Consider the following 27,149-nt stretch of genomic DNA (forward strand, 5'->3'; position numbering starts at 1 on the left):
TGGATGGTAAATGTAATGCTTGGATAAGTAAATGTAATAATATACAAGTTAATTTGACACCTTAGTCAAATTGATCGTTTAATTATATAAAGATCAAAATTAACATGTCAATATATAAATAAAAAATGACCATTACTTGAGAAAGAGAAATTATACACGCATCTTTTAAGTGTTATATTACTTTATGAGTATACACAGTTATACATGTAATATGTGGTTATAATACATGTGATACAGGGACGCGTCTATTGATCTGCTGGCACGACCTGAATCGTGTAGAACAAATAATATTATATGTTTACAGAATAATAATTTAAACTAACCCAAGATTGAAAAATAGATTTTTACCGATGATATAATTTTATATAAAATGAATACAGATTGCCTTAGTGTAATCCGGTTTGTCTCGACCTAATCTAAGGATATGTCACCATTAAGATGTTATTATGATAATTTTTTTTAGTGTGTGATAGGGAAGCGCTTGACTACCATCTCGCCTGTTGGTAAACGCTACATACAGCTTCTAGGATGGAGCGCGTTTCCCTAGAAGGTACCTTTTCACCCTACCTTTGAAGATCCTCAGATTATACCCGTCAGGGAACACAGACTCACGAAGCATGTTCCAGTCCTCTGATACAGGATACGAACCGCTTAGTCCAGGTACATGCAACGTTTATATTTAATTTTTCGTTAACATTTTACTCTTTCACAATTCTTTCTTTATGCTATTTTTTTTCTTCCTTACAGCCCTCTTCCCATATTCATTCACAATCAAAAAATATAAGCCACATTGAGTACCGAAAAATGAAAAAACGCCATCTATCGTAAAACGTTTCTTTGCCTAAAACAACATAAAAAATCAACTAAATCGCGTGTTTCATAGCCTCCAGTGTGAAGTACTAAAATAAAAGGCAACCCCCACCGGAAGAAAGGGGTCGTAATTATTAAATTGAATCCCATGTCAGCCGGCAGAGGGCTCCGGGCGACATTCGTTATCAACTAATCGGCGGCTAGGAAGTCGGAAATCTAGCTTTAGGTACGCTATAGTACTTTGTTTTGTTCCTAATTTAAGCGTCGTTGTGATGGCTAAACATATTGGAGATTTATCTTGTTATTTTTATACTGACGTAAGAAATTCGTTATGTAAGACTAGCTACGCCCCGCGGTTTCACCCGCGTAAGTTTGTATTCAGTACGAATATCGGGATGAAAAGTCTGCCTATGTGTTATTTCAGTTGTCCAGCTATCTACGTACCAAATTTCATTGCAATCGGTTCAGTAAGTTTGCGTGAAAGAGTAACAAACATACACATACATCCATCCTCACAAACTTTCGCGTTTATAACATTAATAGGATAAAACTTTTTTTTAACACAAACCTACTCCGCCTTGCAAGAGCAGTGGTGCTTGCAAAAGCAGTGGTGGCTCAGTGGTGAGAACCTCGGACTTCAAAATCGATAGGTCGGAGTTCGAGACCGGGAGCGTGCGAGCGTGCAGGAAATAAATTGATTTTTCAATTTATCTGCACATGTGAATGTACATCACATGTACATCACCACTGCTTAAGACGGTGAAGGAAAACGTCGTGAGGAAACCGGCATGTCTAAGAATCAAAAGTTCGACGACATGCGACATGCACCACCATCACCACCACAGGCTGGTTGCCCTATCTGGTCACGTGGCCAGCGTGATGGATTATGGCCGGAACCCTCATATGAGGCCTGTGTCCCAGCAGTGGAAACATCTATGGGCTGATGATGATGACTCCGCCTTCTGATTGTCTGAACTGGGCCAAAATTAAATGAAACCACATGCCAATCACCAGCTTTCAACTAAAATAACTATCATAAAAATCGATTCATCCACTAATGTAGTAACATACACAGCCAGTTCCTTTTTTGAAAATATGACGTTTGATTAAACGGCTGTCAGTTTAAAATATATATTTAAATAATAAATATTGTTCATTTTCTTGTTACGGTTTAACACGAAAATTAGTCGACTGATTAAAAACTTTTAACCTAGCCTCATCTTTACCTTGTATCCATAGGTAAAGTAGCTAACAATACAATCCCTACTAATATTATAATTTATGTGTAAATAACTCTATCTCTTTGTCACACCTAAACCAATGAACCCGAATGAAATGAATGAAATTTCATGTATAATATTGACCTCCGTCCAAAACTGTTATATCGATAAAATTATTTTAATGCATAAAATATTATTGTCATAAAACAAAACAACAAAAAATTAAATGAATATAATAGTTACATAGTAGATGAAAGTTTCAAATCATCATCATCATCAGCCCATATAATTCCCACTGCTGGGACACAGGCCTCCTATGAGGGTTCGGGCCAAAGTTTCAAATGAACCTCTTCAATTTTTTCAACCATTACCTAACTTCCAGTGGGACTATTAATAACTACATCTATAATAAGTTGATACATAAATCATAAATACATAATATAATTTAAAATTGTTAAGATACATGAAACCTACACACATAAACGAAATGTAATATTCAAAATAAAGTAATAATTATGATTGTGCAAGAAATATGTACAACGTCTATCGCCCTCTAACGAAGCAAAAACATAAACAGATACATTATTATAAGAAAATAACACCTACCAAACTCTTATTTGCCTCAGGTGATTGAATCTTTACTTTACTTTACTTGCAAAATTCCCAGCAGCCAACTACTAAAATAATAATTAATGAACACTGTCGAAGTGCTGTAAAGTATGACTACCTACTTCTATCGTGCTTCATAAGTTGTAATATGTTAGTCCCTCAGTTACACAAAAGCGATTAGATCGTTTTCGATGCAGGTAACTTATGTTAAATTTAAACACTGACAAATCGCGCGGCGGCAGTCCTAAGTTCATACCTATAGGAATGTGTTTTAATGTAAAGCTTCCACGCTTTATAAAAACTAAAAGCTTGTCTTAATAACTTGCTTCAGTAACAATAAGCTTTATTTCAAAAGTTCGTGTAACTATTAGAAATGACGCAGGTTCGAATCCCGCCTTGTGATCTTTGTTCCATTCTTTCAAGTTGTGTCCTTATCATGATTTTTATTATACTTAAAAATAGGTGAAAAATCTATGATACACTTGTAAGATTCAATAAAAATACATAGAAATATTTTGACATAATTACAAAATTAAATTTTTCTAATTACGGATTACCTGCATGTGTATTTAATTCCAATCAATGAAAAATAACATATCAAATAAATGTATTTTTTGATTATTGTAACTCTTTTAAAGTTACTAAGTCTATATTGTTATATTTTAAATAGGTTTGATATAAATTTTTAATAAAACATGTATTGTTTCTTTATATTTTGAAACTATTAATTTATCGAAATAATTCAAGGATACATTTTGTTAATTCTCAGTACAACTTTATTTCAAGTATTTTCGTCTAACTTCTTACCAAAATTTTATTGAATTTAAAGGTCTGGAAATGATTCTTTTATTAGGGGCAGGGCATTACTAAGTGAAAACTAAATGAAATAAATAACGTAAAGTAATTTCAAGTCCGTAATATTTATAAAACAATAGAACCTTTTTACCGAACGGCCGGGGAAAGAAAACAAAACGTGTAAAATAAAAACAATTTAGTTTATTTTATGGCGTTAACAAAGTTTTTTTTTACTCTATAATACATCGTTGGTAATGACATCGATTTAGAATTAACACTAATATTTACAGACGGTATTCGCTTATACAATCAACTATTATACAAATAAATTCTTCACAATTAAACTGGTCACAATAAATAATTTACAGCTTATCCATTAGACCCCACTGAAGATCTTAAAACAATAAAACTTAACAAGGGAATGCTAGAGTGACAAGAAACTCGGGCGTCGTCAGTCTTAAAGCTTACTGTAGACACCTACAAGATTAATCTCTTTTTGGTACCGATCTCACTGAGCTGACGAAACTGTTACTAATCTATGTAGAAATGCGTCGAAACAAAAATCACAGCTACGTAAATAAAACCGTTACCTCTAACGGGGCTACGATTCCAACGTATTTACAACACTTGATATGAGTCGCACTTTAACTAAGCTTAACTAGAAAACAATAAATAATGTTCCCAAATTGTCTATCACGCTTCACTGATGACACTCGATTCAGGGAAGGTACATCGGCCTTCAATAGATCACGGACACCGGCCGCCTCAGCTGGTCATCGTGGGGGCTGTGCTGCGTCGGCGTGGCGGGAGACACGGGGGAGGACGGCGCCGCGCCGTACTGCGGGAACAGCGGCGACGAGAACTTGGGAGGGCCCGTCGGCGTCGTGTACAGCGAGGAGTAGAACGACGATACCACCGCCGCGGCCGACGAGGCCGTCGGCAACTTCTCAGCGGTCGGCGCCATCAATTTGGAGAACTGCAAGTGGTCCAGTTGATGCGGGAAGTACGGTGGCACTGCGGAGTAAGATAGCGCATCGAGATGGCCGACGGATGGAGCTGGTCCCGCAAAGTAAGGTAAGGGGAAGCTCGGGAAGGCGCCGGCGCCGGGCGCGCTACCGGGTGTTGGCGGTTTTGGCTTCCTTCGTGGCCTGTATTTGTAGTCAGGATGCTCCTTCATGTGCAGAGCGCGCAGACGTTTCGCTTCATCGATGAACGGTCTCTTCTGCATCTCCGTCAACAGTTTCCATTCGGCGCCGAGCCGTTTGGAAATTTCTGAGTTGTGCATCTTGGGGTTGTCCTTTGCGATCTGTCGCCGCTGCAGTCTGGACCAGACCATGAATGCGTTCATCGGCCGCTTGATGTGTCCTTCTGATTGCGGAGACGAAGCTGGCAGAGGCTGCGGAGCGCTCGGATACTCCGGGAGCATGCCGGGGTGCATCGAGAACGCGTACGGGTGGTGGCTAAGTGTCGACATGGTGGAACACAATTATAGCATTAGCTGTATGGCACAAAGGTGAATGGGCACTGAGAATGCGATTGTTTCGCGTCGAAGTCGAACGATAGACTGAGGAGAGAGCGCGGCGCTCGCACGGGTATCGGGCCGGCGGGGCGCGGCCGGGGGCGGGGTGGGCCGCCAATGGGGCCGCGGCCGGCACAGCCTGCGCCCCACCTCGCGCTACCGCCGTCTCTATTCTGCGCACAATGGAGCATGCGTTCGTCTCCCTCGCGACAATGCCCCATGCCGCGCAGCGTACAGCTGTTTCGGCATATCGCCTCGACGCGACTTTATGCATGATATAACCGCTGGAATAGAGCGAGCTTTGCTTCACACTTCTGTACCGAAGTTTCTTTAGTGCTTCAATCAAAGACCTTTTTATTGCTACTTATTGAAGTTTATGAAATACGCAATGTATGTTTTTAATGTAATACTTTATTTTGGGATCAAATTGTGTTGCTTTTCGATAAATGGCGGCGTCTAACATGTTTATTGTTGTATGGATTGCATTACGTATTATAATAATATTATGTTACGGGTGATTAAACGATACTATTTAGGGAGCCTTGGTTGTGTTATTGTATACACAACCAAAGCTTTTAAGTAAATGCTTTTAAAGATATAATAGCGAATTTATAGCACAAATAGATATTTGTATACAAATTATTACATTTACTTTTTTATGTTTTTAATGACTCCACTAGCTGCGCCCCGCGGTTTCACCCGTGTAAGCACGTAGGAATATCGGGATAAAAAATTGCCTATGTGTTATTCCATTGCAATCGGTTCAGTAGTTTTTGCGTGAAAGAGCAACAAACAAATAGTAGGATTATATACCTACTTATATACCTAAATAACACCTACCAATGAAAAAGCTCACATACGCCGTACGAATCTGCTACTGACATAAAGATCCGTTTTTTAGGCGAAATTATATATACATGTAAGTTTCTAATGTATTTTAGGTAAATATTTTTATAATTTTAGATTGATTGAGCTTTGCCACAATAACTCTACATTAATTAGCAAATGCCTACATCTCTTGTTCAGATTAGATAATAGTTTAAGTAATATTATAGACCTATCTATCATACTCAAGAGTATTTTGATCTAATTAATCTATGTTATGATAAAATGTTACCTAGGTATTGTTTTATTACAGGCTCAGTGCTTACGTAGGGCACTGAAATTTAAAGGTCGCGGGTTGAAAACAAGGTCAAAGTAAAAATTTATTAAAATTTTCCATTGTCCACATATAACTTTCGTCACCTCCCTGGAAATGGACGAATTAATATATTGTGACGAATCCTTATGTCTTATTACAAAAAAACGACCTGTCCTAACTGGACACCTGGACCTAATCCAGCAACCCGCACTTGGCCACTTTTGTTTACTATATAACCAGTGTAAACGAGGCGGGTACCTCCTGCTGGAAGCCTATGGCCCTGAATAATTCTTAAATAGACTATATAAAATCCATTTCTCTATCCATTGCTTTATTACATCCATTGCACGGTATCTTCTAGTTAGATTATAATCTAATTAGACTTGAAAATTTATTATCTATGGCACACATAATAACATACAAATTTCTGAGCTAAGCAATTGTATTAACGAAAAACATTTCAAATATTCATAAAATTATTATGGTGGCAATAAGACATGTTAAATTAATATTTTTATTTAAATAGTGAAGAGACATTAAGACATTGCATTGATAAGTTAAATATTATCTTTCATTTTTTAACTGGGTATATAATATATTGCCTTATAATTGAAAGAAAGAAAGAAACATTTATTTGACTCCACAAAATTACAATTTAAAAAATCAATAAACTAAAGACAAAACAGCACAAAAAAATACACAAATTAATTTGAAACGAGAAACATAAAGTGGAGCTAAATGGGGGTAGCCACTCAGCCTTAGCAGCAACGCAGTTGCCATACTGATTTTCAGTGATTGAAATATTGAAACCTACTTGAAAGGCAACAAATCCGGTAATAATAGTGCTGTTATTTCTGCTAAAACAATAACGGATCGAGGAGAATATAAATATTTGAAAACCACTGTTTCATAACCAAAAAGACGTAAGTAACAGGTCTTAAAAATGGAACACTCCAATTTTAAAGGACTTAAGGATCACATCCTGTTAATTAAAAGTGAGCTTTATGGATCGAAGATAGAGTATAAAATGTGCCGGTGTGGGCAAAACAGCATCCAAAGAGCTAATCTATTGTCCGGTAAGCGTTCCACGAAGCGTGCTTTTAATAGTGCAATAAAATAATTATAAATCTAAGTTATATTCCTCATTCCATTTTATGGTACCTTTGTACTGCTAGCCTTCTTTGAATTATTTGTCGCTTTCAAAGTTTACCGTCTACGTATTATTTATATGGGAAATGATTTTGTAAATTGATATAATTTATATGCATTTTCCTTTTGAGATCCTTTGTTTTATTTGAAATAGCGCTGGCACTTTATTTTCTATTTATTAATTACTGATATTATTGCAAGTTGCCAAGAAACAGAGCTGGTAATACGGTAAATATACATATGGATTGAACACATGGTTCCTTTTGTATGTATATACCATCATATATAAAAATAATTTTTGAATCCCTTCAAATTGGTTTAGTTTTCTTCGCAAATAAATAGGTATTTATATGTTATGTTATTAAGAACATGTTATCATATTTTTCATTTATACTACAAGTAGCGCCACCTAGCAGCTAAACTGTGTATCAATTATCAGTTTTCATGTTAGTCCGTCGTATTTATAAATTCGGAACTTTACTTTTTACCACATAACAAAAACCCTTATATTTACTCATTTAAATTAATATACTATAATTTTATTAAAAAAAAAGTAATTATGCACACACAGGTTATTCTTTTTTATTTGGTTAATTTGAGAAAAAATTGATTAATCTACGTTAAAAAAATTTGAAATTAGAACAACATGATTTTTTCTTTTTCGTAGCAAATCTATTTGCCAGTATATAGAACAATATTTTAGCTGTTTTAAATGCCAAATGATTACAGATTAAAATTTGGAAGCCTCGAAGCATTTGCACAGATTACAAAAAGTTTAAAACATTACACGTAACCATTACGAAAGTTATAAAAAGTGTCCTTGCCAAATAATGGTAATTATGTTTATTGTCTAAGCTGGCGGCACACGACAAAGCAATTTAAAAGTATTGTTATAATATTTTTTCTTGATTGTGCAAAAATTTTATGTTATGCAATTACAACGATTCTTTACTGGAAATTTAATGTCTTGTTATCTTTGAAATGATGATAATGAAATGTTTGTTCTTTCCCTCTAATACAATAAAATTATTGCTCTATCAGGTAAAAACTATTTAAGAGATGAATTGAATTTTGTTATGCACATAGATTGGTTTTAAATAACATACAGCCTATTGTCTTTACCACTCAAGTCATCTTTGCAGTTAATGTATCTTATTTGCGATGTCCACGGTAGTTTCCGAAATAAGCTTTTAACTAATATTGGAGCAAACTTCGGCGTCTACCTAAACATGTTTAAGTTAACAGGTATATCACATCTAGCAAGAAAACATATTTTTAATATTATATTTACATTTATAAACTGATAAGTACAAACAAAATAAAAAAATAAAGAGTTTTTACTATCGGTATTTAATTTAAACTATTTTTTTTATTCAATAAATAGGATAGTATTGTACAGTATTATTGAATACAATCAGACTAACTTCAATAAATATAGATAATATTCATTTAACTGTTCGTTATAATAATAAACATGGAATTTACATTAATGTTCAAAAAACGTCAATATCAAAGATAGGTACATATCTGTCAATCGCAAGCCCTTTATGTAAAACAATAATAAAAAAAAAACAACAATGAAACATAATCACATAATTGCGGTGTCGTGTGCCGCGTTCATAAAGAGAATCATAAAAATATTAATTTTACTGCAGGCTGAAGTTAACAAAGACGAGCCCTTAATTTTAAGCTATTCTAAAAGTCTTTTGTTTCTAAAGAAACCGTTAACAGTAAAGAAAGGATCGAACCAACGATTAAATAGATAAAATATATATTAATAGGTGTAAAGAAGACTCAATAGTTTATTCAAAAAACGGTACAGCTCACGCCATCTACCGGTGTGCTTTAAAACTAGTTCAGATTCTATCGAGCATCGCTTGATCTTTTTGAAAACTGCATTCAAACGATATGGCGCTTTGTACACGACAAAATAACAAAGACACTTTAAAAATACTTCTCAAAATAGCATGAATCTATCTCCTTTCACCACCACATAAATTAAATTTAAATGTCTCTGGACAATAATCCAGAGAAAGCGTGACAACACCCCGTGATCGCTGGTGCTGATGAAAGAAAACAAACCTAACTGATTATAATTATAAAGGTCACTAACGAAGGGAGTGGGGGGGAGATAAAATGACATAATTTTTGTATGAAACAAAAAAAAAAGAATAACTAAAATAAAACCTTTGAAAATCCACGAAGTTATCGAGTAACAAATCCAAGAAAATGTCGAACCAAAAACCCTCTTAGTTTCTGGGAACGTTGGTTAAAAAGGCACAGAGGCATTACATTTATAATGAATGTCAATGCAATTATAATAAACATTATTCTATTCGCATCAACAAACATCTCTTCTACTATTCTACGCTATAAATTCTAGAAGCTTCTCAGCCCGCCCAGACCACTATATCACATTTCCCACATCTACATTAAGATAATTGGATAATATAAAAAATGCGGCAACAGACAAAGGCAGCATTATTGAGATTACCCTACGCGAGGCGTGTTATCATTGGAGCCAACTGGAGCCATTCTTGCTGAAAAATAATGCCTTGCGTGAGGGTTGTCACTTTGGTAAACCGTTGGTTAATCGGCTGTTTAACGGCCTGTTAGAACATAGAAAAAAGTAAATTCTTCAATGACAGTAAGCTATTTATAAAAAAAAACTTAAAAAATTTCTTTCCTTGTGTTTTTGACTTTATTAATGATCACAATTATTGCTTTAATTGGCAACCCTAAAACAAGGATATGTAGCAGGCAAGTACAAAAAGTTCGTAGTAGAAATATTTTTGTTTTGCGTATGAGATATCAATAATAATGAGACTGTGGCCTATGTCTTGATAACTTCACAAAAATTAAAAACAAAGAGTTCCTTAAATATACGAAGCAGTTCTTCTAAGGTGTAATAGTCTACCACTGAGTGGCATCACATCTTATTCCATATTTAATCTTCCTTGAACCAGATTTTTTTAATATACAAATCAAGAGTACAGAAAACAGGACCTAACTACACAAGATTGCTCAACGTACATTTTAAACCCCAGTTAAACTCCAGTTAATACCATAACACCCTTCGCCTGGGGCTTGAAAAATACTTTAATGATATGTCGACTGAGGTGTCAGGGGAAATTTGAATAAATTAAAATAGGAAGATAGAGCGAATAAGGCTGCGACTTGCATTGTTCTCGACGCGAACTGAGCGAAAAACTAACTAGCTTTTCATTTCATCTCTCGCTCATACCCCATACACTTGGACAGAGACAGCAATATATAATTGTGGTACATAGACGCCCTCTACCATTGTGGCGTAAGTAATTAGGTGCGGTGCTCATTTATTTGAGATATAATGTTATTCTGTACGTAATGCTTTTACTATATTACTTGAGGGAAGGAATTGTTTATGCTGTGGTTAATATTGGCTTTTAATTAATGTAAAAGTGGTTTGTTTAGGATAGGAGACGATGGATGGACGGGCATAAAGTGGTTAGCACTTTCTTCTTTAGCTTATAAGTCTCGTAAGCCAGAATTTTCTTAGTTATTTGAATACCATTATATCTACCTATATCTACCTACCACGTATATTTAAGTACTATGACAAACAGTACGAAAAAATTTAAAAAAAGATGATTTAAACAACTATGCAGGATTTATAAAAACATCGAGCGTCGTTATAAAAAACCGTCAGCCATAAAATTCATAAAACTAACAAATTACAAGAAACAAGACGAAAGATGATTGTCTTTAGAAATGTTCTAAATTCAAAAACAATGGACGCTTACAACCGCAATAAATAATTGTTTGCGCGCCAAAAATAACGGTAACTGTCAAAATGACAGTTTAGATTATTACTATTGTAAAGGTGTTGTTTGTTGGAATCGATAATATAATCTGTTGTCTGAATTCATCTTGCCTCCTTTTATGGTGATTTTGTGAAATGATCTAAGATTTTAAGTTATAGAAGAATGTAGGGTATTAGGATTGTATTTTATTAACTTCCAAGCATTAGATATTTTTAAATCTATGACCAAAATCATTAAAGGGGCGAATCTGTTCTTTTTTATTTTTAAAATAGCGGATAATTGTAATAAAGTCTACAGATGTATTTATATGAATTGATTTCAAAACTTATTACCAAGAAGTTACATAAATTGGCTTATTTTTCAAACAATTATTATTAATTAGAATAAAATTCTGAAGAAAAATTTGCTATTGACGGCCGCTTAATTTAAAAAGATGCCACAAAAACAGAACATAGGGAAAATACTCCGACTATGTATAATATGGAAAAGTCGTAACACTACATTTTGTAGTTCCTCATTACAACTTATAAAAAGTTAATTACAAACTTCACGCGAACTTGTGATTTTTGCGAACAAACTTTCTAATTAACTCGACTTAACTAAACACAAAATATACACATATGGAGGGTGGCATGATGACATTCACCAATAATATAATGTATGCAAAATGCAACTTTAAAATAACGAGTTTACAACCCTAGTTTGCGTAACTGCTTCTTAAAACATAGAGTTTTGCGTGTCTACAGTACAAGTGACAGTCGACGTAAATGCATTTAAATAAGGTTGAATTTCAGTTGCATGGTGTGCAAGATAGGGTTGTCACAAACAAGTTCATTATGCACTTAGACAATTAGTGTACGCCTGCGGCCAGTTCAGTCATTGTCAGCCCTGAGCCCTTCCGTTCTCGCGCCTTCCTTGTCCCTTTTGATTATGCTCATTAGACACCAAGATTTTGTATACTTTTAAGTTTATTCTAGTTGGCGATACATTTCAGCCTTTTGAATTTTTCTCATTACTGCCATTTATATTGTGAAATATTATTTCATCAAAGAAATGCTGTATTTTTAATCTTTTATATGCACATGACCTGATTTCGAGTGATTCTGTATTTTATGTAAAATAAACTAATGTTTTTACAACAAAATGAAAAAGTAATTATAAGAAAACTATTCAGCTGATTTCAATTTCGCCAAATTGCTGCTCCACAAGGCGCAGGCGCATTTTCTATGATTATTGTTTTCGATTAATTATTGTTAGCTTAGAATGTACACCGTTCAAACTGATTTAAAATGTTAAATGAAGAACACGTTATTCAACCAATTAACCACCACTTCATAATTGTTTTGTAGGTGTCAATCACAAACAAAAATAGACCAAGTTCAATATTCCAAACCTTATCACTGTAACAGTTTCAGATTATCTCTTAAATTTTACAGTCTCCAACTATTGCTACCAAAAACCATATAATATTAAGCTACAAAAAATCCCAAACTAGTTCACAACCCACTAATTACAACGTGTGAAAAGGGCCAATTTCGGGCGCCAAAGCATTTCAAATAATGCCTCTGATTGCAGTGGGCGTACGCCAAAACAGAATTGCGATGACAAATAATGCTTACTAAACACTATTATTAGATATTGTGGTTTTACAATTAGCCTGTCATAAACACTGTATTTGAGAAACCAATTCGCGATGTGGTTGGCGACCATTGCTTTTAAGGGCGTGGGATCAATTTCTTTTTTGACGTGACAACGTCTTAAATTAGGTTGCGGCTCGGAGGCTCTCGAGGAGACTCATGAACAAGTGTAACGCCCGGTAACGTTACGATGAGTCACCGAACTATGATCGGTCCGCCGCGCGCGCAGCACTAGAGAATTGTATCGGCGCGTGCTTGTGTCTCTGTCTCTGTCTTTTTAGTAAACAAAATATATTTTCAATAGTTAAAATTTGTGCAATTCTTATTTTCATTCAATTCCTTGTTCCTATTGTGCAATTTAATAATATTCATATCAATAAATATTCTACCGAGAAAAAGACGTTGTCACGTAAAATCTTCGCCCGTAAAACCGACTTTACAGGCAACCATTTTTTTGTTATTTTTTTCGACTAGGAAATATTTACATATTTCATTAATAACAGTATACATAGAATTATATGTAAAACTAAAAAAGTATAGTAGAAGCTTTGCTTCATGAAATTACCATCATCATCAGCCCTTATATGTTCCCACTGCTGGGACACAGGCCTCCTATGAGGGTTCAGGCCATAATCCAGCACGATGGCCAAGTGCGGGTTGGCAGATGTCACATGTCGTCGAACTTTTGATTCTCGGACATGCCGGTTTCCTCACGATGTTTTCCTTCACCGTTTTAAGCAGTGGTGATGTTATCTACATGCGCAGATAAATTGAAAAATCAATTTATTTCCTGCACGCTCGCCCGGTTTCGAACCCCGACTTATCGATTTTGAAGTCCGAGGTTCTCACCACTGAGCCACCACTGCTTGCATTTATATATATTGCTTAAAAAATAAATTATTTTAAACCGAATTACAAACATATACCCTAAAAATGCATCAAACCGTTAATTCAAACTACGCTTCAAATTTAATTTCTAAGATAAACCCAGCGTATACCGCAAAATATATCCGGCGTTGATCCGTCAACCGGTAAGCCGGATGCCGACTGACCGGGTCTCGCATGGCTAGATACGTCGCGGTCAAACTCGACACCGTGAATTTCTGTTGCAAATTTCTGCACGCATTTGGTCCTTCGAGACCTCGTCATCGTAATAATTGGTTTGGTAAATGTGTTTGTGTATTGATTATTAGTTTAATTATGGTAGAGAAACCTATGATGTCGGGAGTATTAATATATTTTAAAATTATTTTGTTTTGATAACATTTCTTCTATAAGGAGCGGATGCAGGAAATTAATTAATTACTAGATTTTCAAGTAAAATATGTGAACTTATATTTAGAACCTCCTTGGTAATTTATATACTATTATGACAAGACTTAATCTAGGCTTAATCTATTGTACTTAAATAGGAATGTTTATTTATTTGAAAAATAAATAATATCTGATATCTTCAAATGACATTGAATGTTGATATTGCATTAAAATTGTGTTAATTATGTCTTCTGTATATAAATACTCTGATTTCAGTAACGACCATCAGCTTGCAAAAATCGTAACTAAACTACCGAATTAAATCTATACTCTCTCCCTTACATAATATAGTTCACATTGCTTCGCACACACAAAACAAAGCTACCCCCGAAGTAAAATAAAAATAACTTCATTTCACGATACTTGAAACAATCAAATTCGCTTATCTCGATCTTGAAGTTCAAGTCAAATGTTATCAGATGCGAATGGGGAACAACAAAAGGCGAGAAAACAAAGGCCCCGAGGGAGCTCTTGGATCGAGTGAGCACTCGAGTAATCGTGTAATCGATATTTATTATTATCGATTTTGTGATTCGCACTTTGTCGTTATTATTAGTTATATAGATATAGTTCAATATTTCGAAATATTTAATTATACGATGGCTACGAGGCGTAGCGGTGAAGGCGACCAATGTAGTCCGTAGAGGTAGGTCGATTGTCCACTCTAAATAACTTATTCTAACAAGAACATAGTTTTAAAAGAAAGTTGAAAGTTCTTTACAAAATAATAAAGAAAACGTTAAAATAATAATATAAGATTTATGCAAAAATCGGTTTGATTACTACGTAATAAACTGCCGGATAATCCTTATCATATTTTTATATGAAATGTATTATAAACAAATCTTTAATTTCCTTTAAAACTTCTGCTCACACAATAAGTATTGATATGTGTCTAGATAACTAACACCCGAGATTTCTTAGTTTACAACGAGATTTTTAATTGGGCTTATCTGTAGGTTGCTAACCAGACTACTTGAGTAAAAATATAAAATTCATAAAAATAAAGCCATAAATACCAAATTCGCTAAATCTTCAATAGTATTATACATTAAATGGGAATAGAAAAGACCTTAAAGGAAACCAGCAGAATCCCAAGTATAAAATTGTAAGAAACGTATGAGTCCTTTAAAGAAATTTTCGCTGGTTTGGAGTTAGGGTCAGCCAGGGTGCAAATCGAATTATTTCGCGTAATTGAGCGATAATCAGCCGTCACTAGCGCCGTGGGAGCCGGCGCTGCGGGCACAACACTACTTGTGGGGTGAGTATAATGTTAGGACAAGAGGAATATGTATATCCTCATTTTGGGAATACTATTTGGGACTAAAAAAATTCGACGACATGTGACATCTGCCAACCCGCACTTGGCCAGCGTGGTGGATTATGGCCTGAACACGAATAGGAGGCCTGTGTCCCAGCAGTGAGAACATCTGGGCTGATGATGATGATGATGATTTGGGACTCAACATTGTATGATGTATATTATTTTTCACATTTATAAACGGGTCGGTACTCGACTTTTCCTGCGTAGTCAGAATTACCTTATTACACGAATGTAATGCCTTTAGTTAACTAATAAGTTTTATTAAATTCAACCTAGTACCTCTTTTAACATACATATTATCATGCCAAATCCTAGTATTAGAATTTACTACTACAAATTTCATAAAGAAGCTGCAACATCCACAAAATTTACCTCTATTTTCAAATTACGAATAATCTAAAAACGTCGAAGAACAAACCAATATAAATAACACATTAGCAAAGAAATTCCCAAGGCATATGACCTCTAGCCCCCGGCGCCCTCCAGAGCGCGTACCAAAACAACGCCCCATGAGAAACTGCGGCCACTCGACGTCCATCGAGATGCAATCACACCACTTTTTGTTTCCTCCATACAAATACTATTCCCCATTGTACCCACAACCAGCGTTTCAAGTGCTACCGATACTCCACGAAGTGTAATCAAAACCAATTATAAATATGACTTTTGAAATCGTGTGAGTTTTGCGCTAAGATTCGTTGTGGCTCAAAGGAAATTCATATTTCATGTTATTGCAGACGTTATTAAATATTCGATAATGGAAGTTTGTTTTGTAATAAGCTATAGTTATGATGAATATGTAAATGAAACAACGGTTTTTGATGCAATATTGTTCTGGAATGCAATTATGTTGACGTTTTTGAAAACGTATGTTCGAATATTCGATCTCACATTGTGAATACAAATCTAAGGATGTTCGGTTTCGAAAAACGGATGCAGATGATTCTTAAATTAATAAACTGCAAGAATCCGAACTTAGTGTAAACAGGAGTCGCCACTAAAGAAAAATAAGATTTGATACATAAATTAATAGAATAAAATACCAACAGTCACAATAGTTGATAATTAAAAAAACATCCGAAACGGGACATTAAATTCGCTTCATTAAGCCGCAGACGGTGAAAATATACAATTATTTTTGCAGCACAGAACGGATGCGAGGTTTGATGTGACGCGTCGGAATGATCAGATAATACCAACTTCGAAAAACTATCGCACGTTATGTATAGACCGACAAGCGTTATCTGCTATTGAGTTTTCATTTAATGTTGTTTTAAATTGTATTAACGGGGCTTTGCGAATTCTGCGTAGCGTCTGTGCAATGAGGTAAATAAAAATCCGTTTGATATCGAAAAAACATGGCAATGATAAAACGTGATTGTTCTATTGTTTTTCTCTATCTAACAGTCAATCACTGTTAAAAAATCGTGTTTTACATGTTATGCAAAGTTTTTGTAATTTTACTACTTTTATATAAAAATAATGTGTTTATTTAAAGTTTTTGTTTGTCAAACCCATAACGCCTTAATCAAAAATTAGAGCAATAACGTATAACAGCGTCAAGGAATAACCAATAAATACTAAAAATAAGCATACAGTTTTACTACTTTTCTAGAATAATCGTACAGCTGTAGTAAAACTATTTGTGAAGTTATTGCAATATCCAAGTTGAGCAAAGTACGACTAACATTGAAAAATATTAGATAAATAGCCTCTTATTTGTCTAAATCGTATATTTTACTGTTTTGATTAACCTCCACATTCCAATTTTGTATCGTTCCCACTAATTCGATGATTTCAAATTAAGGTCCGTTATTGTAATGTTATTTTAGTCGATAAAAATAAGTTTTATTGCGCCATATGCAGTGGAACACAGAGTAAGTCGTCGGAGAAATGTCAAATTCAATTACCAAACTCTATTAATTTACTTTAAAATATCGTTCTCGAATATAGTGCCTGTGAATACCCTCTGTATGTGTTATTTATTACAACAAATACGAAACAAAATGACAAAGAACCGCACCCGTATCCATATTTTAGCCACAAAACTTAAAAAGCCTTTCATGCATTATCTCATACAATGTTTGTTTTACATCCATTTTGTACTAAACGCGACTTTATTCCACAGTAATAAGGGTGTAGGGTAAATAAAAAATACGACAAATTCCACAAAGCCGTGTTCAGTAACGGATGCAGGTTTTTTGACAAATGACCAGCTATGATTTGTCTCGCGAAGGGCGGATTTGGCAAAGATTAATAAAGTAGATAGTACACTTAAGATGGGTAGTAGATAGGTAGCTATGTATCAAATAGTAAATATACTTATGAAATAACTATTATATTAACTAATTAATATATATATATATATTAATTATTATATATATTAATTAATATATATATATTAATTAAATATATAGGTAATTTTAACAATTACATCAAGTAAGAATTGTCCTACACAATGCAAGTTTAAAAACCTTTAAATTAGAATCAATAAATTTCAACTTAATCAGTACACAATTTTGTTGAGAGGCACTGGCCCTCTAGGTTTAACCTGTGTTAAGAGAGCCAGCCAGAAACTTTGTATGTCAATTTCGCGCCAAATGTTAATAAATATGTAATTGTTCCAAATCTCCTTTGTATTTCATTTGAATTTTTAAATTACCTTGCACTAATTACTAAAAAGAAATGCTCTAGATTCACAATTCCGTGTGAACCGCCGGTTAAGCGATGTATTAAAAACCCGCTGCCATATCTAGTACAAAATTCTGTAAATAATTTCAATAATAATATTGGTATTTACTCGTCTATCCATACATAGGTAAAAAGCAATACCAGCGACAGTAAAGCATTGCTTGTTACAAATCTGAGATTCTGCAAAAATATGTACTCTGTGACAGCAGGGCGGGCCGGCCCTCTAGCGGTCATAAAGGATGTTATGACATTACGTCATTTTTCCCGCCACAATGCTATGTACCATTTCCTGTCTCTAATGCCTTCCCCGATCCATTATAACTGCTGAAATAATCGGCTCTTATTTCCATTATGGTTTTTCTTTTTCGAAACTAATGTAAAAGGTTTTATTGTTAAATCTTTTATCCGTCAGCAGTTTTCGCGCGCTTAGTCTAAGTAAAAGAGAGACAGTCTCGCGTTTTAAAACATATAGTTCAAAACAGCTAAAAACTGTCCTATATCGGTAGTAAACTAACAACCAAATTTCATTCGAATCGTTCTTCGGTCGCCTGATGGTAAGTGCTACCAGCGCCCATGAACATTTGCTGAGGCGGAAGGTTAGTGGAATTGCCGACTTTAATAAGAGTAGGCTAAAGAAAGTATTTATGAGAGGAAATACAGAAAAGGACTGGGAAGGGTATGGAAAAGGATACGGACCTCTATTTAAATAAAACCAACTACAAATTTAGATTGCTAGTTTAACTTCTGTTCGTAAGTAATTGTGGATCTAGACAATTAGTGGAACAAAATTGTTTATTTGTTTACCTGTACCCAGTATAATCATGAAAACGAAGTATCGAAAAGTATTTTACAGTACGATATTATATGAAATGCATTTTGAATTCCCGCGAAAAACTTTAGACGGGAATATTTTTTAACTGGTATAGTCTATTGTAAACCTTGGATAGTCTGTGGTATAATTGAGATTTATTTTATGAATAAAGGTCGGTCTGTTTTTATTTAATCATATACTTCACATTCTTATACATACAAGCTATGACGTGAAACGTTTTATATGCATACAAAAATAGGTATATGTACAAAAAGCAGGCTTTTGTACTCAAAGATTTTCAATCTAATTTAAAGTAGAAAACCGTGGAAACGAGAAGAATAAATATAGTTGTTTTCATAATTGAATAAAACGCTGTAATGATAGAATCAATTAAATTGCCTCATTTGTTCTAATAAAGATTATACGTAATATACGGAATTTATTGAATCCTGACAGCCCTAATCAGGATAACATGCTATACTCTTGGAATTGTTTTATTAATAAGTGTACAAAGTTTGAATTTAATCTGACCGTTTAAAGTTGGCCAAAATCGAGTCCCAGTCGTTTACAAACAAACATAAAAGTAAAACTATTGAAAAAAAATGATAAAAACCTTTTGTTTCTTCAAACGAAGATACCTAACCTCAAAATATACTCATAATAAATGGACTTGTGAAATAAGTTGAAAGAAATTACTAATAAGATTGCAGAAAGTTGTAAATTGTTTCAAGTATGTCTCAATTTCCTTCGATAAAGTAAACAATTGTTTCACGAAATACTACATTTACTTTAAGGAAATGTCTGTGAGACAACAAGAATCGTTGTTATGAAAAAACCTACTTCATTATATATACATCTATTTTTCGTATATTATTTTTGCTATTTTAATTTAAATTGTACTTACTATTTATGATATCAGGAAGGGTTGCAGGCTTACGATACAAGTTTCCTTAGTGTAGGTCTGCAGTTCATATTATCTTTTATTGTATTATAAAAAGAAAATATGCTGCACTGCCCAGTAATATCTTTCAGGTAATAATAATGTAGATCATTAATCATATTATAGTATTCATCCTGTTTTAGAAAAAATCTTCACATTTATAAAAACTTCTGAAATGTAAATAGTTTATATACTAAATCCACTTCAAGTAAACAACAATAAATCGCCGTTTAACAGCGCGTGAAGTTAACGTCAATACGACCCTTATACCCCATCCCCTTGCCCCTTGGCCCACGCTAAGTCTAAACATACGTTCCGTACCATTTGGTTTGTCAGTGTTACTAATTCGCATCCGGATTGAAGGCAAAGAGATGACCTAAATATAGCCCATCACTATTATCATCAGACTATAGGTCCCATTGCGGGGACACAAGCCTCTTATGGGGTTTTTAGCCATAATCCACTATACTGGCTATATCACAGATGTCAAATATCGTCGTACTTTTAGATTTTTGGTTTTGTACGACGGTTTTCTTTGGCTGATTTTCTTCACCGATTGAAGTGGATAATTTAGACATTGAAAAGTTAATATTATGTTTTTCTTGATATAAGTACTGTATAGTATTATATTATCTGTGATACAAGTATCTACATGCTGTGGTCTAACATTGCCAGCCTGTAAGAGTAAAAAACGATGACAATGGATTCTGCATCATTTCAATCTGTCAGAAGTTTGTAATGTCTCTGTAAAAACAAATCTCTGTAAAAATTATTTAAATATACAATCTCTATAAAATCCTTTTATAAAGCAATGAATCGAGCAGCCTAAAACTTCGAGGTTGATCTTTTAAACTTAGGTAACATAATGTTTCAGCAAGTTTACAAAAACCTAGAGACTAGAGGCTTTTTTATTTCATTAAATCATCAAAATAAAAAAAAACCAACGTCATTCTTATAAGAGTTGTAAAACCCCTCGAGGTTTTTACCGGATTAAAAATTGACTCTTACGCTATACGTCCGTTTCGCGTACGTCGATTCTATAATCCATTAGCCATTATTTAGGGGACATTGTCGATGGAACTTTATTTGCCAGTTATTCGCGACAAATTGTCCCCGATTATTGCGTTATGTTAATTCCTTAATGGACCCTTGACACGACAGATCTGGCATTGGTTTTATGAACTATAGTGAATTATGTTTTAAAAATAATAAGATATTAATTTTGAAGCTCTGTAGAACTTGTGGGACATTGTATCTTAAAGGTAAACTTTGAATTTGAGGTTAAATTTCATAGTCACATATAATATCACTTCATAGTTCTATATGAATCTGATGGACGATTGTTTTTTCTTCCACCATACAGCAATAAAAACCAACCAACTCTTATGACAGAACCTTCGATTAAAACTTGGAGCTTCGAGGCTGCAATATGCAGCAGTATAGTATTATGATATCTATGCTAACAAATTACCACAGATTAGTAAATAGTTGACATTACATTTCACACAAAGATATTAAATCCTTCACAACTCTCAACGTCTAAATAAATAGAACCGAATGCGATATTAAATGTAGGAACATATATCTTGCTCATATTCCTACAATAAAACATTTTTACATTCTCGCCGCTTTCGCGACGTAGAAATACAATCGAATTCATTTTTCAAACCTGAAAACGTTTTATACTGAAACGCATACGATTCATCCATCATTCATTTTACGTGGAAGACGCTTGACGGGTTTGAAACGGGAAAATTATGCGGCTGATGTCGCCGTTACGCTATTGTGATACGGGATATTTTTGTCTGCGCGATGTGTACGTGTTCAAATTTAAGCATACTTCCTTCTCTTATAAAATGCATATTATGTTCTTTTCGTGAAATAATGTCAAATGAACCTTATGTCAATGGGGTAAGACTAAAATTTGATTTCGCTGGATGGTAAGCTTACGTCACTACAAAACAAGGAAGTGCACCTAAGCTATAAACAATGCTAAGCATTTGATAAAACACTGTAATGAGTTTTTCGCCCGTATCCCAACAGCATAGAGCCCAAAGTGGCGTGAAGTGTGCGCGCTTTGTTGGTGCCTGAATGTGAGATGATAACGATATAAGCTGACGCTGTCGTGTCGTTCCCGTGACGTGTAAGTGCTGGATCTCGTCGCAAAGCAGTAACTAATGACATTTTGTTACCTATGCTTTATGTAACTGAGCTGAAGAAAATAAGTAAAACTCAATCACTTTTTAACCGACTCTAAACAAGGATATCTATTGGACAAGTATATTTTTAATGTTGTATATCTCTCCTTCTTTACTAATAGTAAATACTTGAATATTTGTTTATTTATCTGAAAGTGATTATCACAGAAAGTATTGGACCGTCTCACCGTTGGACATAGATACGTGATCTACACACTATGTACCAGATACACGGGCGAACCCGGGGCAGAATGCTAGTGCATTATATTATTCAATTGATTACATTAAGCTTTGAATAGTGTACGTAAGTAGGTATGCCCTCGTATACAAATTAAAAATACATTGACCGAATCAATAATAAGAAATCAAAGTAAATAAGTGACTTTTTTTAAACAACTAGCTGCGCCCCGCGGTTTCACCCGCGTAAGTCCGTATCCCGTAGGAATATCGGGATAAAAAATAGATGTTAGCCGATTCTCAGACCTACCCAATATGCTTACCAAATTTCAGAGGAATCGGTCAAGCCGTTTCGGAGGAGTATGGCAACGAAAACTGTGACACGAGAATTTTATATATAAGAAGAAGAATATACAAAAATAAAACACCCAAACACCAAATACTCAAACTAAATACGAAATTTAAAATCGAATTGTGCCAAACAGAACTCAGTTAATTATGAAATCGGTGCTTTATATAATAACCAATTTACTAACCCCACTTATAATTATTTACATTGAATCAGACGAATTGATATTTATAATTCAGTTTACAACTTCAGAGAAGGGTTTAATTGTTGAACGGCTGGCAATTTGCATGGAGCGCAGTGAGGTTTCTTTAATTATAGCCAACTTTCATTGGGATATTGCGGGAGTTGTTACATTCAACCGACTTCAAAAAAAGAGGTGGAAAATACCAGCGATTCCGAATGTCGCTTTTACTGAGAAGAAACGGCAAGATATAAAACTTTTAACTTAAATTTGCTTAAAACTTTTAAGTTTTAACTAAAATTGCATTTGCTACACCTGCGAAGGGAATAAGATGAATTATTTTAGGTAATAATAATATTGTACAATATAAAAGAAAAACGGCAAAACAGACTTTTTGTACAAAAGATCACTAACAGGAGACATGTCACTTGACTACACTTACATTATAAAGAGGATACCTTTCTAGTTTCGTAAAGTTTTTCACGTAAAAACCATTGGACCGACATCAAAAATTCTTTCACCATTTCGTGTAGCACGGGCGAAGCCGGGGCGAACAGCTACTTACTCATAAGACCGTTGTTGTGTTCACCATGAGTGTACAATAAAGAGTTAATTATTATATAAACAATACAAAATTATTATTCTTATAATATTAACCACCCTATATAGATATTACACGATGTTTACAAAAACGCTTGAATCTAACTAAAAGTAGTTACAAAATTAATTGAAACCTCGTTTAAGCCAATAGTTTCTTGATTGACTGTTAATTAGCTGCTGATTTACATAACGGGATTAATTTTAAGGGAGCATTTAATATTCACCGTAGTGATATATGGTTAGTTTTAGCGTTACGATGGTAAGGTGCTGGGTTCGATTCCTATACAAAAATTCAATAAAACACATATGATCTACACTTAATATTATAAAGAGGAAAACTTTGTTGTTTGTTTGGTTGTAATGAATAGGCTCAAAAACTACTGGACCGATTTTAAAAATTCTTTCACCATTCGAAAGCTACATTATCCACAAGTAATATAGACTATATTTTATTTTGGAAAAAAAATAGGGTTCCGTAACACATCTTTATTGAAACATCCAAACCAGTATACCTATAAAGCTGAAGGGTTAGTTAGTTCGGTTGATATTATTTTAACTCAAATGTATAACTCTAATCGCAATAATTCAAATATTCAACTAAGTTGAAAAGAAGAATTCTTTGAGCGTTTTTGAATCAATTTTACAAACATCTTATATTTAAAAATCAATTGCTGTTCGTTAGTCTCGCTAAAGCTCGAGAACGGCTGGACGTATTTATCTTATTTTGATCTTGATATGTCCGTGGAGGTCTAGGGAAGGTTTAAAAGGTGAGAACGATACGGAAAATATGTCGAAACAATACTATGGCGTAGCGAAGTTCGCTAGTTAGTGAATAAAATAATAGAATATATAAACAACAAGTGACCTCACAGAAAACCGGCGTGAAATAATAGCTTGCTATTGTGTTTCGTACGGTGAGTGGGGGAGCCGGAGGCCCATATCCTTTTCCTTACCTTTCCCAGTCCTTTCCTTTATTCCTCTCATCAATCCTTTCCCATTCCCTTCCCAATTAAAGTCGGCAATCCATTTGTAGAGGCGAAAGGTCTTTAATTTGACCTTACGCCTCTCCAAATGTTGATGGGCGGTGGTAGCGCTTACCATCAGGCGACCCACCAGCTCCATTGCCGACTATGACATAAAAAAAAAAAAAAAAAAGACCTAAATCTGTATTTTTTTATTTACACTGAACTGCTACAATGATTTAGATGATTCGTTTCAATACAGATAGGGATAAATATAAATGAAGATTAAAAAAAATTGTTTTATGAAGAAAACAATTCAAGTTGAAAGATTTGAAACAGGTTCTCTATAATAATGTGGTTATACCGTATGTCCACGGCAAACGTCTGTCGTTGGCCTAATCTATTACAAGATAATACAGTTAAATAAAAAGATACAAACAAAAAAAGCACGCTTTAAAGACAGAATCAATAAAATTATCTCACTTATATAGAGTGTATGTAAGGAAAGAAATTATTTAATCCTGGCAATCCTAATCAGGATAATAAGATCTGTTATAATTATCGTATTATTACCGATACTTAATAAGTGTGCATAGTTTCAATTCAATCTATCGTTTAAATCTAAGGGTCAGAAACTAATCTGTAAGAGTCATTTATTTAAGATTATTTAAGAAACACAGTAAGATCAAACAAACATACAGGTGAAGCCAATATAATACGAAAATTGTTGGTTTTTAACCTATTTTGACCTTTAATTAAAATGAAATAGTTAAGCACAGTATTGTTTACAAAGCAAACAACCTACCACAGATTAAATTAAGCTTTTTCAATACATAGTATAAAATAGAGTCGCTTTCCGTCGTCTGTGTGCTTAGATCTTCAAGTTTACGACACAGATTTTGATAATTTCTTTTCTAATAAATTTAGCGATTTAAGAAGAAAGTCTTTATGTATAGTAACGTAGAAAAAGAGTGAAGAGGTGTTTTATTCCGAATTTAACGGGTGCGAAGCCGCAGGCAAAAACTAGTATAATCCTAAAGGACTAGATAAAATGAGAGATAGCAAAACCCACGCAATCGGTGGTCCCTAATGTAAACATACAATCAATTACCAGTCTGTCAATCTGTCCGTGCAAACCTTCGCGTCATGGTGATCACATTATTTCTCGATCATTCGGGAAATGACGGGGTGAAATGTTTTCCAACCGTTTCGCGGAAGTAACCATTTTTCTTATAAACGACTGTTTTTATTCTGAGTGATAGAAATATTTTTGTAACTCGCAATATATACTAGGGCTTCGCCCCGGCTTCGTCTTTGTTACTTATGTATATATGCAACTAGCTTTTAGCTACGGCTTTCGCATAAGTCCCTATCCCGTAGGCTATATTATTTTATTCCAGTTGTCCAGCTATCGACGTAAATAATAATAGTTTATAAATGTATAAATAATAGTTTTTGCGTAGAATGGAGACGCAACAAAATATATCCTGCTAATGTTGTAAACGCAAAAGTTTGTAAGTATGGGTAGATGGATGGATATATGGATGTTTATTACTCTTTCACGCGAAAACAGCTTATCGTATCTGTAAGAAATTGGATACAGAGATAGAACGTTACAGAACGTTGGACTTATTGGCCATGCTTAGGGCATGCTTTATACAGAAGTAAAAAATACATGTAAATAAGTTAAAAGTTTTAATAATACATCATCTAACATTATAAAAGTCTATTTCTATACAAATAAATAACGAAGCAGTTCTTTTACAAAAAAAAATCACAGAAGCAATCAGCAATTCATATATAAATATCATAATCTACAGACTCCTACGTCGTCTATTTCTTGAATTCTATTTAGAAAGCCTTCGCTATATATCTCAGTACCTTCTTACATAGTAACTATTTAATAATCTGTGGCAGTACTACATATATATACATTGTTTTCATATGGCTACGAAGCTATGTCGCATATAATATTGTTTCTGTGAACTTGAAGGTAGGTATGAGCTGATAGAATGAGTAGATCATATTTCAACCGTCCGTTCCTAGTAAAAAAGTACAGTGATACTTTTAATTAAATCTACTGAACACTAAAGGGATAATAGGAAATCCTAGCCACATCATCAGGCACGTAATGCAGATTCTGGTACGCCTTCACCATCATCTGTTGGTTCACCACCGCAAACGGACGTGGAGAGATACTCTCTATAGATGGCAGCGGCCGAATGTCGATGGGTATTTCTTCCTTCCTCACTGGCACGAACGACGGCTGACTTATTGGTGAATATATCATGTTATTATACATGTACTGGGGATCTGAATAGCTTATAGGTATCTGGTAGTCAGATCTTGGCTCCATCTCCACAAAGTCTCGCGAGTAGATTGTCGTGTTGTAGGTCGTCTCCAGCCGATTCTTCCGTCTCGGACGATATTTATAATCCGGATAATCGTGCATGTGCTTTAGTCTTAAACGCTTAGCCTCATCGATGTATGGCCTCTTCTCTGCTTCGTCCAGACTCTTCCATTCCAAGCCGAGACGCTTTGATATCTCCGAGTTGTGGAGTTTCGGGTTCATCATTGATATTTTCTTCCTCTGCAACCTCGACCAGACCATGAAGGCGTTCATTGGCCGCTTTATGTGGTACGGATTCGAGTTCTTCGACAACTTCTGCACTGGTTTAACCTGAGCGTCCAATGGATATGCCATTATAGAACAATTACATGGTTTACAACTTCAAGATGCGTTCGAACGTTTTAACAACCATCGCCTTACAGTTCTTCAATTCCCGCCAAGATTTCACCAATTTCAGCTTGAGTGACTGCATTTAGAAGATACAGAAGCTGTTTGATTTATTACGTTTAATTTTCTCTATATGTATGAACTGTCTGATCTTCCGAACCGATCGGACGGGCGTACAAATG

The 27,149-nt window shown here is 34.5% G+C and overlaps 2 protein-coding genes across 2 annotated transcripts; both read right to left on the minus strand.

The window, feature by feature from the left end:
• Nucleotides 1-3,615: 3,615 nt before the first annotated feature.
• Nucleotides 3,616-4,976, minus strand: LOC119828505 (SOX domain-containing protein dichaete-like). The gene has a single exon (XM_038350676.1). The coding sequence runs from the start codon at nt 4,906-4,908 to the stop codon at nt 4,174-4,176; it is 735 nt and encodes a 244-aa protein (XP_038206604.1). The 5' UTR covers nt 4,909-4,976; the 3' UTR covers nt 3,616-4,173.
• A 21,017-nt stretch (nt 4,977-25,993) lies between these two features.
• Nucleotides 25,994-27,149, minus strand: LOC119828495 (transcription factor SOX-14-like). Its single transcript, XM_038350665.1, has one exon. The coding sequence runs from the start codon at nt 26,932-26,934 to the stop codon at nt 26,308-26,310; it is 627 nt and encodes a 208-aa protein (XP_038206593.1). The 5' UTR covers nt 26,935-27,149; the 3' UTR covers nt 25,994-26,307.

This window comes from Zerene cesonia, chromosome 1 (genome assembly GCF_012273895.1).
Source record: "Zerene cesonia ecotype Mississippi chromosome 1, Zerene_cesonia_1.1, whole genome shotgun sequence".
Classification (NCBI taxonomy): domain Eukaryota; kingdom Metazoa; phylum Arthropoda; class Insecta; order Lepidoptera; family Pieridae; genus Zerene; species Zerene cesonia.